This window comes from Symsagittifera roscoffensis, chromosome 1 (genome assembly GCF_963678635.1).
Source record: "Symsagittifera roscoffensis chromosome 1, txSymRosc1.1, whole genome shotgun sequence".
Taxonomy (NCBI): Eukaryota; Metazoa; Xenacoelomorpha; order Acoela; family Convolutidae; genus Symsagittifera; species Symsagittifera roscoffensis.
In genome coordinates this window covers 30,791,890-30,807,998 of record NC_087062.1, presented here as the reverse complement: position 1 = coordinate 30,807,998, position 16,109 = coordinate 30,791,890, and the positions used below count along the sequence as shown (strand labels likewise).

The window sequence follows — 16,109 nt, the reverse complement described above, 5'->3', positions numbered from 1 at the left end:
TGTACAGCTCATGTGCCCCCTCCTAGACTGCGTGTTCTTTTCTTTTAATTCATTCAAAATGCAGACCAACAAAGGTTCGCACCTGGTCTCCGGCGTAAGAGATGTCGTTAGTGCCGTGCCTATCATTATCGTCAAACTGATCTTCGCTCTAGAGCTCCATAATTTCGATCACATGAGCAAAACAGGCTACCCTAAAAGAAACAGCAGCGGTCTGATCACTCGCAAAGTTCTCTATCAGATCACTCACCAAGCTGTAACCGATGATCCAATGACGACTCCCAGAAGGAAACGCTTGATCGGTGGCGGCAGGATTGCAGCTCATACCATTAAAGCAGGCTCGGGGTTGTTACGCAGCCACGTGCACAAAAAATTCCGAACCGCAAGTTTCTTCCAAATGTCAACCACACGCACCCTCACGTTGGCACAATTGTATAGGGCACTCGCTCCGAGTTGCTTGAGGAGCGATCACTACGTTATTAAGGGTCGACCCTACCCAGCGTACCTCCGCCGGTTCGGTTGATCTAATTCATTGTCGCTCTGGCTACCCGATCAAACGTTTCATGCAATTGTGGAGCCAGATACGTGTCCGAGGGGTCAAGTATGGCATTTCTGGAACTTGCCGCAGGCTGGGTTGCCTGCAGAGGCGCCACTGGCTCCCTGGGGACGCACAGCTCCTGTGCCCCCGTCCTGGACTCCGTGTCCCTGGACCCATCCGAGTTGATTGTCGCCAGGACTTCCGGTGACATCTGACCCACCTTCAGCATGTATAAATCCTTCAGGTATTTGATTTCTTCTTTTTTTAAGGAGTTATAAACAACTCATCGTGCTTCTTCTTCCACTCGTCTCGTTCCTTGGCTATCGTTTTATACCCTTCCAACTAAGCGTGTAACTGCCAATTTTCCTCCTTCTTTTCCTGGCTTTCGATGGTTTCCGCAGTCTGGATTTCAATCTCGTTTACCTTGATCTTCTTAGATGGAGGAGCTGCTGTTGGCGAATCCACCGAGTATGAAGGCCCGGACCGTCATCTGATCTCTTAGCTTCAAGAAGAAGCTGCGCGGAGAAGTTTAGGTAGACAAGTAGGGGCATCTCATTTAAACTAAAGTCCCTCTGCTCACGTAATCGTGGCTCACGAGCCAAATCGTGACCAGACATCTCCCCATGTCGCGATCGCAGGAGCCTGTTTCTGTCTCTTTCAGCGGTACCGGAGTCTCCGAAAGCTAATATCAACACTACTTTTGTGAGTTGGCCCCCGAGGCCTTCGTCCCCAAGGCCTCGTCTCATCGCGTTTAGGAGTACGACGGTGAAAATTGCCAGCTCCAGATCTTCCACTGCAAAGTTGCAATCAAACAAACGTTGCCGTTCTCAGACTCTCTGAGGTGAAGTTCAAAAAAATATTTGTGTCGCTCATTCTCTTCTGTATGGAAGCTTCTCATTAATTTCATGTTCTTCATTTTCAAGTGTCAATAAACAAACATCTGATCCTTCACGATCTAAAAGACAAGTCTAGAGTTAGAGCAGTTCTACAAAACATTTTATCTGAACGATAAAGTATCATTCAAAGCTTTTAAAAACAGAAACTGCAAATTTTTCGTCTTTGTTTTCTATCTAATAACTAGCACCGAGGTGGATCGTGCAGCTCCATGATGCTGTCACCTCTCGCACCTGGACTACTCTACTTCACATCCAAAAACCATCAAATCATCATAATGACAAACTAACACAAACTAAAAAAATCACACATCAGCAATTCTAGACAAAAATCCCATTATGCAAAACTTATCCTAAAAGCTAAATCCTATTATTTAAAAATAAACCTAGTAGAAAACTTTTAATCCTAACAGATGATCTCATAAATTTAATCGTAGCGTTAGCATATGCTCAAATAGTACTTTTTAAGCAATAGTTTTTTAAATTGGTTTCCGAGAAAGTCACAGGCAACAGAGCACATAGCTCTCTGGGATGTAATTATCCCCTTTGGACACTTCCACCAGCGACGTCACCTCTGCACTCGTTTTCGAATGTATCACTTTAGAGTTCACAATTTTGCTGCCGGCTTTACTTTTCAACCTCTTCGGCGTTTTCTTGGCTTGTTTAACCAGGGTTGTCTCTTGTTGTTTGGGTATTCATCGCCACTACCTTCCGAGACTGACTCGGTCAGACCATCAGATCCAGAGGGGCCTGTCAATTAATCTAGATCCTCGCGCATGATGGACTGAATATCGAATTAAATTAAATACGTTTAGGGCATTACAGCAGCTAAAATATATCGTTAATGTCTCTAACAGTCACTGGGCGCAGAGCCTTCAATTCGATACTCGCCAGGAGATAACGTCATTATCTCTCTGATTTTCTTGCACGGGAGTGTTCGGATCTGTCTCGAATGTCCCGCTGGAACGTCCACTTCCACAATCTTCTTCCTACTAGCACCTTATCGTGTCCTGATGTCACGATAAGAGATTTTGTTCTTTATCTACTTTTCACACTATTTTGCGACTAATTTCGGTCTTACAATATGGTTGTTTTTCAGTTGATGTGTTTTTTTGTCTACTTCTGGTCAAAACGGCCGTTTTTCCAATTTTCCCAGAAATATTCAAGTCCTAATCGAAATTTTGAAAATTTAAATTTCGTAGCCTCTTTTTCACCGTAACGTCATGATAACGCCTTTAACGTTTTTTGTTGCGTGCGTCGGAAGGTTCGACTGTGTCAGTCCGGGGGAATGGCATACATCCATATCTCGATGTAAACCGTCTTTACACTCGAATTTGTTTAGAGAAAAATTGTACTTTTTTAAGGGTTTCACGCTAAGCCAATTCGATACTCCTTTCTGTGATGCCAGATTTAATGATATGTACCAGTCGGTTATGTTTGGAAGTATGACCCTGATTTTGTCGAATGTATTTTTTAAAAAAATCGAATCGACCATATCATTCTCAAGTTTCTCGCGACATCTGAAAATCAGAGGTTATATTGATCAGAAGACTCCAATCAGAGTTTTAAGAAAACCGATAAAAATCATACTAGAGTAAAAACGCTGTCCGCAACTTTACTGAAGTCATCATACCGAGTAGAGCTGTCTTGTTCATGGCAGAGAGCGTCGCGAATTCCTACGAGATTACCATAGCTGGGCGAGAGAAAACCCTGATTGAACAGGCAGACGAGTGAAGCTGCCCAATGGTTCAGTAAACTTAACTTCTTGAACTAAAACTATTTATTAAAAAAACTTCTAGAGCTGCTTTTATTGAATTTTTTACCTAATTCTAGAGTAAGGTGACTATGTTAGTACTTGATTTATTTTTGAGTGCTTTTTTGTGATTATGTTGAGATAAGGCGACTTCTAGGTTGATCCATCTGAAACGGATCAAAGGTTCACTGTCTAATAAAAACTAATGGTATACTAGAGCTTCCAACCTTATTTTTATCAATGTTCGCGTCTTTTAGGTATATAGAGACCTAGCCATGGGAACGTTCTTTTTTCTAGAGTGGGGAGCGTATTTTGTAAGTGGCTTTTAAGCACGACTTTGTAGTCTCATGTCTTACGCGAACGGAATTGGCTCCGACTGAATGAGATATAAAAGCACCAGAGATAGTGTCCCGGACCCTTAAGCCAATGGTCATAAGGACTAGTTTTCTCAACCTCATATGTGACATAAGCAGACAACTGTTACACTAGCAATTCTTCATAAATTTAGCCTTTTTGACAGTTTGATTTCTGTCTCTCATTTTCAGTTCTGATATTTCTAATTAGCAGAGTTTGTTCCGTTTCAGCTTTTTCTGGATCAGTGTTTTCTAAGGGATCTTAAATGGTTCGTGACCACTCCTAACTGCAAGAAAAAGACCGTGGTACAGAGGAGGTCTAATTCTGCATTCTCAGTGGTAGTGCAAAGAAGCTGCGATCTTCATCGGTTACATGGTATTTACCGGTAATACTTGGAATTAGCTGTTGTCTTACGTTTTTTTTTCAATTTCGTCCTTTTTCTTGAATGCTTTCGGAGTTGTTCTGGTTAGCAAGCCTAATATATTTGAAACTACCTTGGTGTAGCAGGAATACGCAATTTGTTATTTTGTTTTAGCTATTTTGGAAAGCTTTTGTTAGGGTAATTGCCTTTTCACTTTCGCTTTCAATGTTCTTATCGCATACTGATGGTGGTCATAAAACCAATCCAAGGCCTCTAAAACCATCTACCAGTGTAAAATTTGTGCCATCAAATTCCTTTTTGGCGCTTTCCTTGCAGTTTTTTTGTATTATGAGTTGAGACTTGAAAGGCTTTACATTGTAGCAGAAGGCCTTTTCGTGCACAGCCCGGAGACTCAAAAAGAATCAATCAATCCATGCTGCCTATACAACCCTTCTGAAAAAATTGCTTATCGAATTTGTCAACAACGAATCCTCGATCTAATAAATGAACTTATAGCGATTAGCGAAAACAAAAATGTAAAAATTTAGCCATAACAGGCGACATAAATTTCGAACACGCGAATTGAAAATCAATGGACTCGAATGACAGCTACGAGCTGAAAGTCCTTAATCTTCTCTCTGAAAATGACTTTGAGGAATGTTTATTCCAAAACATTAAGAAACAGTTAGATATACTTTTGACAATTAATCCAAATGTATTATTGAACTACACTACGCAAAACGAATTCAACAAGTCTTACAGATCCGATCACTTAGCATACACTATAAAGATTCATACTGAAACGGAAGTATGAACTACAAAACAAGATGAACGGTTTGCGTTTCATAAAGCCGATTGGAATGCAATAAATAAAAGTTTATTAGATAAACCATTTCTTCCGTACTGTTATAGTATTGTCGACGAACTTGTAAAACAATGGTATAAATGGCTTTGCAAGATCATTGAAGAAAATGTTCCAAGAGTAACAAGCCACAGAACGAACTTCCCCCTTTGGTTGTCTAGTAATACATCACACCAAATAAAATTATTTCCGCATTAAAACGTAAAATCGAACAGAAAAACAGAAACAATCTAAGCGGCCTCATATAACTAAAGAAGAAAGAAGCTCTGCCACGCAAAATTTATTACAAGATCAAGCAGGCTATGAAGAAAAGCTTTTCAAAGGAAAAATGTTTTCTGAAATGCAAAAATGTCTTAGATCAATCCACAAAAGCAGTCGTTTTCCAGACCTTAAGGCTTTCGGAAACAATCAAGCTTACAATGATAATGAAAAAAAAAAGCTTTTCATTAATTTCATCTACAGTATTTTTACCAGAGGTTATCAACTAAATGCAATTCAAAAGTACGAAAACAATGTCCATAATAAACTAGTTATAACAGAAAAACAAATTGTCCAAATTCTCTCGAACCTTGATACCAGTAAAGCCTGTGAGCCTGACAAGATCGGAAATCTTATCTAAAAAATTACCATCTCTATCACAATCACCCTAACTTGTTTTCACAACTGTAATAGCAAAAGATTTTTCCCCACTTATTGGAAAATCAGTGAAATAGTCCCATATTTCAAGGACGTGAACAAATCACAAATAGAGAATTACCGGCCAAAAAGCCTTCTTTGCAATGTATCAAAAATACTAGAGAAACTTAATTTTAATGATTTTTATAATATAATCAACAAATACTTGCATGGAGCCCAACACGGTTTCTGTAAAATGCGATCGGTGATGACTCAACTTCTACAATTTCTCGACTATCTGTACAAACAATATGACATTTCAACTAGAACAAAACTTTATGTTCTCTACCTAGATTTTCGTAAAGCATTTGACAGCGTTCTTCACTAAAAATTAATTCATAAAATACAACAATTTGGAATTGGCGGAAACTCCATAAAACTCATTGCAAGTTACTTAACAGACGGGGGACAATGTGTGAAAATAAATGATAAGCGCTCCTCAACAGCATCAGTAATTAGTGGTGTGCCACAAGGGTCAATCATTGGACCCCTACTATTAATCCTATTTATAAATGATTTACCAACTATAATTTAAAAAAGCAAATCTTTTGGGCATGCAGATGATTTCAAAGTTGTAAATACTGACGCTTGTACTCTACAAGAAGACATAAATAGAATAGAAAAATGGTGCTCAGACAACGAAATGAAAATCAGTGGTGCTAAATGCTATATACTACCAATCAAAACGAAATGCGAAATTGATCATTTGACGCCTAAATTAATTGTAAAAAAGAACAAAAAGATCTAGGTATTTTAATGGCGACGAACTTTAATTGGAAAGCAAGTTGGGATAAAAGATGTTCCAAAGCCTGGAGACCTTTCGGTTTTCTAAAACGCAACGTATCGAAACTAGTAAAAAATTATATGAAACTGAACGCATACAAAGGGTATGTAGTCCCTGTAATAGCAAACGCAGCTTAGGCATAATCAGCAAACAAAGGTGAAATGAAGGATATCGAAAAAATCCAAAAACGAGCCACATCATGGATACTTGGCATTTGGGAAAATTACAACAATAGATTAAAGCAACTAGAATTAAAGCAACTCCTGCCTCTATCTATGAAATTCGAACTACACAATGCCCTACTCTTACTATCCATCATGCAAGGAAAGTATAACATCAGAAAACCCGTATCAATAAAGAACAACCCTGGAAATGACATCAATACAAGACAAACCAGCGGTAGTAAAATATATATTGAAAAAAAAGAGGAAAAAAAGCCGATGAAAACTTTTGGAAGAGATCTAGCAGACTGTTTAACATCATTACAAAGAACGCAAACTACGAGATTAGCGAGCTGACGAAGCCGGCTTTAACAAAAAGCTACTGGAAATTTTTTGAACATTATAGTGGAATAAACTCATGCACATGGAGAATCATCTGCAAATGTGGCAATTGCAATCCGATACAGAAAATATGAGTGACCAAAACTGTGGGGTGCAAACCTTTGAGCCAAGAGCTCTAAAGACTGACCGACCGACTACTACTACTACTCTTAAGATCCCTTGCAGCGCTTCCGTCATCTGCGTCGTATAGTTTCAGCGAATTATAACTGTCGTTGAATCAATTTACCTATATCCTCACATAGCGATTTATTTAATCCTATTAGCAGGCTCTGCGAAAATGTGCCTATTTTTGTTGGCCCAGCACTAAATAATTGCACAATGAGTGATGTTGCGGATTTCTAGCTTTATGCTTCTCTCTGCCTTCTGCTCAAACATTTCGTTAAGTATTTTGACACTTCTGGCTTACGTTTTTGGAAAATAAGTGCTGTTTTTATCGGTCACTGATGTATTTGAATAATTTTTGGCTGCCAGCCAAAAAAACTAGGCTATAGTTATTTGGTATCCTATTTAGGACAATGAATATAAAAAATTTTACTCGACCGTTGGAACGTAACCGGATACCAGTAACTGTAAAGGGTAGGTATGAAACGGCTGAACCAAGCTCAACTTCATCGATAAATTTTCAGGGTCATTTATGAAAAGTGTTCGTCATGGCAATTCCTAGTACTACAGACTCTGACGAAGAAGAAAAAATATCCTGCTGGAAGAAGATAAAGCGTCGCGTACCCGTCTTTACAGCAATATTTCTTATGCTCTTCTGTAGCTCCCTCTATTTTGTATTTATGTTAGTTTTTCACATTTTTCTTGATATCGCGGAAGTTTTTAGATATAAACGTCGCAAGCAAGAATTTAACCCAGTAGTCTGATTCTGTATGCGTCAGATAAATTAACAAGAAAAAACATTCTTTTTCAAGTATTAATCTAATTCAGGTGTTTTTTAGAGCTACACATTTCTTCGTACTGAGAGAAATATATTGGAAGGTTCTCGTAATTGCTCAAGGACTAATAGCAATTTTTATGTTCGTCAATTTTCTATGTGCTACATTCAGTGATCCGGGATTTTTTCAAAAATGTAAGCAATTCTCCACTGTTTAAAAATCTATCTATTTTTTAGCATAATTTAGCCGTCCTAATTTTGTTTCATTAGCAAATGGACCCGAAGATAACTTGAATGACGGCCCTCTTACCCGTAATATTGAAATCAGATCATTCAACGTCAAAGTTAAATGGTGTTCGACATGTTCCTTCTACCGCCCTCCACGTTGCTCACATTGCTCTGTCTGTGATTACTGTGTAGAGGTGAGTCAGATTTACTGAATTTTACTCATTGTCGTTTTTCGCGATTTATGTTATCGACTTGCTCTCCGATGGAAACAGATGTGTTCTCTCGTTTTTTCCTCATTGAAGTTGTGTTGTTTTCTTGACTTCTTTCAGACGATGTACTGTAATAATTGCTGAATACCTGGCATCTCGAGCTTTAACTTTTACTGAAATAAAAGCATTCCTTGAATGTATTTCTTTTGCAGAAATTTGATCACCACTGTCCGTGGGTGAACAACTGCATTGGCATCCGGAATTACAGATATTTCTTTGGCTTCGTCACTGGCCTCACAGTCCACATGCTCTCCCTAGCCACTCTCATCACTCTCTATCTGGTGCAGAACTGGGACAGAAAGGATTTCCAGTTTGTTGTTTGGTCAGTCCAATTTGAAATCTAATTGGCACATAATGGTTAATAGCATGTTTGTTGGTTGCGCCCAAAGGTAGAAAATATGATACAATTGTTTGCCGCCAGTTTAAATTTGAGGTGTTACTGATACGAATAATTGAATAGAGTGAGCTACTAGAAGTGAGGCTCGAATTGACATTAGTTTGTGTCCCATAAGTGATCAGGCTTTTTTTGATAGAGAGCGAAAAGATTTTTCACGTATGTAGGTTTTCTAAAAGTTTGAAAATTAGTTCTCACTCAAATTGATGTTCTTGTTCCCCGGCGAAGGGTGTTTTAGTTTTTTACACATAAAGTCAGGTACCGCAAGTTATCATCATAATGGGCTGAATATATCATATTAAACCCTTTCAGTCGTGATGCGAACGAAATTTAAAATTTTTTTAAGTTTACTGTGTTGAAAAAAAAAACGGTTTAAAATTATTGCTTTGTATTCTAAATACGAGCGGGTATATCAAGCGATTAAAAGTTATAATAAAAAAGTCTTTACTTAGGCATTGGAAAATTTGGTTTTACTCCAGAAAAGCTTTTTTATAAAGCTTCTTTTAGCGCTTGGCAATGAAAAGCTTTTAAAAATTTGATTTTGTTTTTCATTTTTCGAAGACAACTGTAGTCGAGCATGACAGTTTTATTTCGTTTGTTGAAAAGAAGGCAAGCACCACTAGAAGGAAAACATTAAAAAAATTGAAGGTCACCAAAAACGTGATTGACATCTAATTTCGAAAGTGAAGGTTAATTGTCAGAAATCCCAGCGGAAAAAAAGTTTGATTATTGGTTGATTTCTCAAATTGTGTTGAATTTATCAAAAAAGCGTCAATCATAAATTGTTCTTGTTATTCAAAGAACATACAAACATTTTGTCGAAAGTTCAAGTTTTCCAACAAAAACAAGTCAGTTATTTCTTTCAGTTTTCTTGCGATCATTAACTCTTTTTCAACTGTCTGTTGGGTGTGTTTCAATGTATAATCTGGATTCATACTACAAGCACATTTTGTCAAATTGGCTACATTGTTTTTTCCTGTAAAAACTTGTTTATTAGTATTCTTTTTTCATGATTCGGCGCCTCCATTTACTAGGGATCATCGCTTTTTGAAGCAGCTCATTTTTAATTATACATTCGAAGCGTAGTGTAAAACTCTGAAGCAACTTTTTCTTACTCCAAACGAAGTCGCAATTAAACGTGCTCATTTGGTGGCAATTTTGTTATATTTCGAAGAATTGGCAGTTTAGTAATATCTGTAGTCGCTTTATTGGTGGCTAGTTTTGGATTGCTTCCAAGTGTTTGGCGCAGTTGCGAGGACGTGGGACTCCTAATTTACAGCTCGGAGATTCAGTTTCGGCGTTTTTAAACAGTTTTATTTTAATTCGGTTGATTTTTTGCATGGCATTGGTAATTTCGTAGCAACTGTAGCTGCTTTTTTGTCAGCTTATGTCAGTCAGTTTTCAAGCGAACTTGTAGCAGATGCGAGGAGGTGAAACTCCTAATCTACACGTCGGATGATCGATTCCGACACAGCAAAAGTTTAATATTTTAAGGCTTAAATATACTTCTTCTTTTCTCCTTGTCCCATTTTGTTGTTGAATTCATAGTTAATTTTGCGGTTTCTAATTTTTGCTTCCAAAGTGCAGCTTCCCATCGGTGTAAAAATAGTGTTATGACTGACAGTTTGCTTCACCTAAAATTGTTCTCTGAAAATTTTAACGGCCAATGTCTCCCAAGTAGTTTCGCGCTGACCACTCTCGATTGCGTGGGGTTCGTTTCTTAACTTTTTTCTTCCATTTTTTACTATCTCCAGGAAAGTTTGTAGGGGGTCAAATGTGGATTCATACAAAAACCCTATTAGTCGTAATTCGATTTAGTAAAACAAAGATTCAAAGAAGATCTCGATATCGAGAAAAACTGGGCTGAATAGTTTCAGATAAATTTAAATTTTAAATCTCTTTTCAATTTTAAATCTCTTTTCAATTTTATCAAATCTTGATATATCTTTTTAATTTACTTTGGTCGGTTTTTTAAAATAAATAACTCTTGTTTTGTCAGTTTAAATTGCTCTTTTTTGGAAGAAAACCTGTAGTTTTAAAACGAACAATTACATCCATCAAAATTTTTAAGAGGAATGAACGTAGTGAAGACTCTGATATAGGGCTTGGTGATTTTTTTTTCAAAGAAAGTCTTAAAATGCTCTAATAACTACAAATGTGCATTCTTCATATATATTAATGCATTTATGAATGCACTGAGATATATATGCTTTTTTTGAGTTTAAATGAATTCCATCTGCTGAAAGTTAACATAAATAGCACTCTCCAAATACGAACGTGGAAATGGCGCAAAAAACGTGAACAATTTCTAATTCCGAAAGTGGAATTAATTTTTTAGATTTCGAGCGGAATAAAACTTTACCTGTTGATCCAGTTTTCAAAGAGCTTTAAGGGCATCTATTTTTTCCCTGAGATTTTTAAAAGTCTTTTTTGTTTACTAGCATTCGTTACTCCTTCCCAACTGTCAGTTGACCAGGTTTTGAATGTTATTATCCTTGCGATAAGCAAGGGTATTGCAATTGGGTACTAGACTTTTCCCCCGTAAATAACTTTAGGCACAGGACTCGGATCCTGGACACATTCATCCTAGGCCTTTCTTTTGCAACAGAGATGTTTTGAGAATGTTAGCATTTAAAATATACGGCATATTCGGTTTTTTTAGATGTTGGTTGTAATTTTACCAACTCGCTTTGTTAAAACTTCATTTTTCCTTTTTTTTCTCGGTATAATAGGTTTCGGCATATTTAATATCGCCTTAATGGTCCCATATTGCATCGCTTGATGAGCAAAAGCTTTTTTTGTTTGCTATTTGAGTTTTGAGGGGGATGAGATGAGCTTTAACAATTTTTTGTAGTTCTGAATTTTTGCGAATTTTCTTAATTTTTTTTTCGGCTTTTAATGTTTCTGCTCAGACGTTTTTGTTTTTTTTTCCCGCATGTTAAGTTTTCCGATGAAGAATTTTCACATTCTTTTGTGTTATTATAATTTTTTTGTTTTTCGCCTTTTTTGACCAATTTTTGTTCGAGTATTGCATTGCAAGTGGTGCAAACCTCAGTTTCGCCTCTGCTTAAATTTTTATTCTATTTAAATTTTATTCTATCATTTAAATTTTTACCATTGGGATGAGCGATACTTGCATATTTACTCTTGCGATGCTAGACGTTTTTTTTCCCGGTAAATAACTTGTTCAAAGTGTTCATCTAGAGTTCTGGACTCATCTCTAGTGGTGTCTTGTTTACACTAGCTTGCTTGCAAGCGCTTGTGTTGTAGTACGAACGTTCTTTTTTTTCTAACCTAGCTCGCAAATAAAAGTGTTTCTTAAAAATGTTCACGTATTTGGAAATTTCTTTGTAGCATTGGAAATATTATAGCGTATGTTCTCTTGTTATTTGTGGCTAGTGTTTGTTAGTTATTAAGCGTCCGTGGCTGAGTGGTTAGTTCGAAAGACTCATAATTTCCAGGTTGCAGATCGGATCCGAGACGAAGCTGAATTTTTACTAATTTGAGGCTTATTTTTTTTGCCGTTAATAGAGCTGCTTTTTTGTCGGGATCTCACTACTGTTTACGAAGCGTAGCTTAGACTCTGTGTATAATTTGAAAACCAAGGAGTACTCTTCGGTTTTGGTGCAATGGCAACTTCAATGCTTGAGACGACAAAGCCCGGGAGTTTAATTCCAGTCGGAATCAGTGTTTTTTTGCTATCGTCGGTCTGTTTTTTTGTTGGCTTACTTTCCACAGAGAGGGCGTTTTTGAAGGTTCGACTTCTTCCTAGCCTTCCGAAAGGCCCTTGTGGCATTCCGAAAGTTTCTAAGGTGCTTTTTTTTATCATAACAAATTTATGAAAGTTTTTATTACCTTTGCTTGAATCTTGATTTGTCTTTTCATTTACCTATAATCATATTTAAACATTTTTTATTGCAAACTTTGCGAAGCTCAGCTTTCCCTCTGTGTTAATTTTGCACCGACCACCTCGGCGTGTTTTTAGCACACAAGTGAAAATAAAAAGTTAATCCGAATATGAAAAGTGATTATATTTCAAAAACGAGATTAGAATCCGACTGAAGGAGAAAGGCATGCCTCCGTTCAAGTAAATAAGAATTTCGCGTTGTTACTAATTCTAGGATTATTTCTAATGTTTATTAATGATTTTTATAGAGCTTCTTTTTGTCCTGTTCTTGCTAGTTTCTGCGAAGCGTAGCTTTGCCCCTGTGTTCATAATGTATTCAATTTATTGTTCCCGGCCAATTTAGAGTGGAGCTAACGAAAATATCAGTGACGGCAAAGGTCCTGAGTTCGAATCTGACCAGGACCTGTTTTTCAAACGAAATATTCTTCAAACAAAATTGTCCGTCAATTATTTGTCTGCTTATCTTTTGTCGGCTTAGTTGTCACTTCTTTGAATCGTTTTTTTTGCTGCGCACATTTTTCTTAACTGTTGCTTTTTTTAGCATTGGGTTTACTCCTACAATTTGTAGTTTCGCTTAAAAGTTTTCTTCGGCCCAAATTATTTGGCCTTCTGTTATTGGCTTAGTGGCCTAATTTTGGGTCTTTTCAAAGGAAACAAAAATTTACGCTCCCCTCCGCAATATTCAAGTTAGTTGTATGTTTACCACTCGGTTTGTTGAAATTTCATTTTTTCGTTTTGGATTTTTTTTTCACTTTGCAAAAAAGTAAAAACTTCAGAGAAAATCTACATTTCTCTGAAGTTTTTACTTTTTTTGAATAAAGAGCTATAAAAGCAATTTGACTAATCAGGGTTCGGCCCTGATACGAGCTGTCATGTTTTAAGATTAAAAAGTAAAATTAGATAGTTTTTCAGGTATATAGGTCCTATTATTTTTTTTTCAGAAAAAAGTGTTTAAAGTTGTTCGCCCTTGTATTTGATTTTTCGCGGTTTGGCTTTTGATTTTTTGAAGCTCAGTTCACTTCTTTTATGAAATGATTTTTTGTAAGTTTATTTCTTAGCCTTTGTTAAATGAAGGTACATTTCACTACAGAATAGCTAAAGGGTTAAGGTCACAAAAAACGTGTTTAACATATAGTGTCAAAAGTGGACGTAGGTTTTCTGAATTTCGAACGGATCCAGTTTTCTCTAAATTGGATAACTTTATGAAAAAAGTGTCAATCATCACAGTATCTGAAATTCAAAACGTGGTTTTTAGCGTGATTTGTTTGTTTTTCAAATTTTGCGATTTCTTAAACGTGATTTTTTTTCTTCAAATTTCGAAATTCGAAAAATGTTTAAAATTTTCAATCAACTTACTTGGTTTTTCGGTTTACTTGTTCTTTTACTTTTTGCAAGTGTCTGTTGGTTATGTTCAGGTCTATGCAGCTTTTGCGACGCTCCTTTTTGCCTCATTCTAATATTTAATGTTTTATATATTCAAATGGTCTCAGAAAAATTTTAAAAAAAACTTGATAGTTTTGAAAATTATGCAGCTTTTGTTGTTCGCTATGTTTTTACAAATTTCAGAAAATGTTGTGGCTATCCTCCTTGAAGACAGGAAGGTATCCTAAAATTTAATTTTAGATGATATCGATTTAAAAAATGAAATCGTTTTTCTTGTCAATTTTCTACAAAAATTGTTTTTTAATTTGCTTATTTTACTATGACTGTCGAATATGACTAATCGCTAGTTTCTCGTTCAGCTCCTTTTGTAAGACCATGGCCGGAACATTCTGTGTTACTTGCCTAGTAACCGGCTATTCTTGTTTGACTTTTATATACGTTTTTATCAAATCATTGAACATAGGGAGTCGAAAGTATATAGGTTTTTCAACAGCTGCATTTTCAAATTATTTGGTGTTGTTTTTTGTTTGCAGCTGGGTGATATTGGCCGTGTTGGTGATTGCTTTCCCGCTGGTCGTTAGTCTTACTTGCTTCCACATCTATTTGGTAATCACAGGGAGGACAACTAATGAACAGGTCACCGGCAAGTTCGCAGCCGGACATAACCCCTTCGACATGGGCTGCTGGCCCAACTGCTGCTCAGTACTCTGTGGACCACAGTACCCTAGGTAATTGATCATTACAACTCCTTAACCCCCCCCCCCCCCCCGCCCAAATTTTGCTCACATGCACATACACATACACTGCATTTTATTCCCCTATAACCAATCATTACCCAGTAGAAGATGGGGCGGCGTGGTGGCGGAAGCCATTTCCTCCTAGGGGCTTGGCCTATTAACCACACAAAGGGCGTGGTTATGCTATTTACGGCGTTATTAATGGTCGTTTAGCCATAAAAAATTTCTGAAGGTCAAAATTACTTAAAACGTGTCAATTTAAGACTGTTTTTTCAATAATTTGCTCGCGATAGATTCAATTGATCAGAAGTAGGTCCTTAACAGTGTCCCGCTCCCTCGGGAAAATAGTAGATTGCCTGCATATATATGTAGTCTAGGTTCAATTAATCAGCAGATAAAGGCTCAATGAATTCGCGACACATTTATTGGATGGCCTTTGCCTTTAGTTGAAACTAATATTTTCGTACGAGCTTCATGAAAAGTTGGATCGTCTATTTTGAGTAAGTCAATTATTTCGCTGGAAAAAGACACTAAGTGAGTCGTAATGTCATGTCTATTAGCATCTGAGCTCTAATTCGTATTGCAAATGGTAGCACGAATTTTCAATCGCAGAATGATAGAAATGACGGTGTCAGGAATTAATTCCCTTTTGAACTAGCGTCAGTTTAACCTTATCTAGCTACTTGTTTAGATCACTATTTGATCAAGCTGAGCTTGGTATGGTAAGTGGTTTGGTGGTATTAGCGACAGAAGGGAGGAGGAGCATATCGGATATATGCAGTAAGATTTCCGCTATTGTAAAAACTATGTTTTAGTTATGCTGAGTTCACCTACATCAACCGAGAGCAGCTGAAGGAGGCGAATGTGTTATGGAAGAAGAGAGCGACAGCAGAGGGGGCTATCCAGTTGGGGGAGCCCACGGGTCTGTCAAACGTCGAGATCCAACTGATGCCAGATCAGAAACATCACCAGGCTGTGTTGGCAAAGTCAAACAAAAACAACCTGATGCATCAACAGAACTCAATGTTCATGTCCAAAAACGGACAAGTACGCATGAATTTAAGCATTGCTTGCGTGAATTATGAGTTGATTCTGAGTCTTTATTAGCTCAAGCTTGTGATCATTTTTTGATGAAAAAGTTTTATGTCTTGGTCTTTACTTTAGATTGCTCCTCCCGCGACCGCAACGATGGCCACTGCCAATGGGAGCCAGAGGACCACTCCAACGTCTGTGGGTGGCCACGTGGTGTTCAGCGACAGACAGCAAACTGTTGTGAACTTGAACACTGTGGACGGAGTAGGAGGCGGAGGAATGAATACTACAGTAAACAACTTCAGCTCCATATCAAATACTGCAAATTCAAATTCCACTGTTAGTACTCGGTCGTCATACTCCACCGCCCGTCTTTAAACAAGCGAAGAGTAGTGTATTATTACGAAAAAAAATTTTCTGACCTAAGTCGCAAATAAAAGTGATCATTTGGTGGCACTTTTATATTTTAGTTTAACAGTTTAATCTTTTTTAAGCCTTTTTA

At 37.3% G+C, this 16,109-nt stretch overlaps 1 protein-coding gene across 1 annotated transcript in view; it reads left to right on the top strand.

Annotated features, from left to right (window-relative positions):
* LOC134842643 (uncharacterized) overlaps window positions 1–16,109 on the top strand; it is a 235,608-nt gene that overhangs the window by 216,496 nt on the left and 3,003 nt on the right. The window contains exons 2-8 of the mRNA XM_063859083.1: window positions 7,407–7,564; window positions 7,722–7,852; window positions 7,928–8,079; window positions 8,307–8,476; window positions 14,372–14,566; window positions 15,391–15,622; window positions 15,740–15,946. Coding sequence (XP_063715153.1) covers window positions 7,431–7,564; window positions 7,722–7,852; window positions 7,928–8,079; window positions 8,307–8,476; window positions 14,372–14,566; window positions 15,391–15,622; window positions 15,740–15,946 — 1,221 coding nt within the window. The 5' untranslated portion in view covers window positions 7,407–7,430. The remainder of the gene's footprint in view (window positions 1–7,406; window positions 7,565–7,721; window positions 7,853–7,927; window positions 8,080–8,306; window positions 8,477–14,371; window positions 14,567–15,390; window positions 15,623–15,739; window positions 15,947–16,109) is intronic.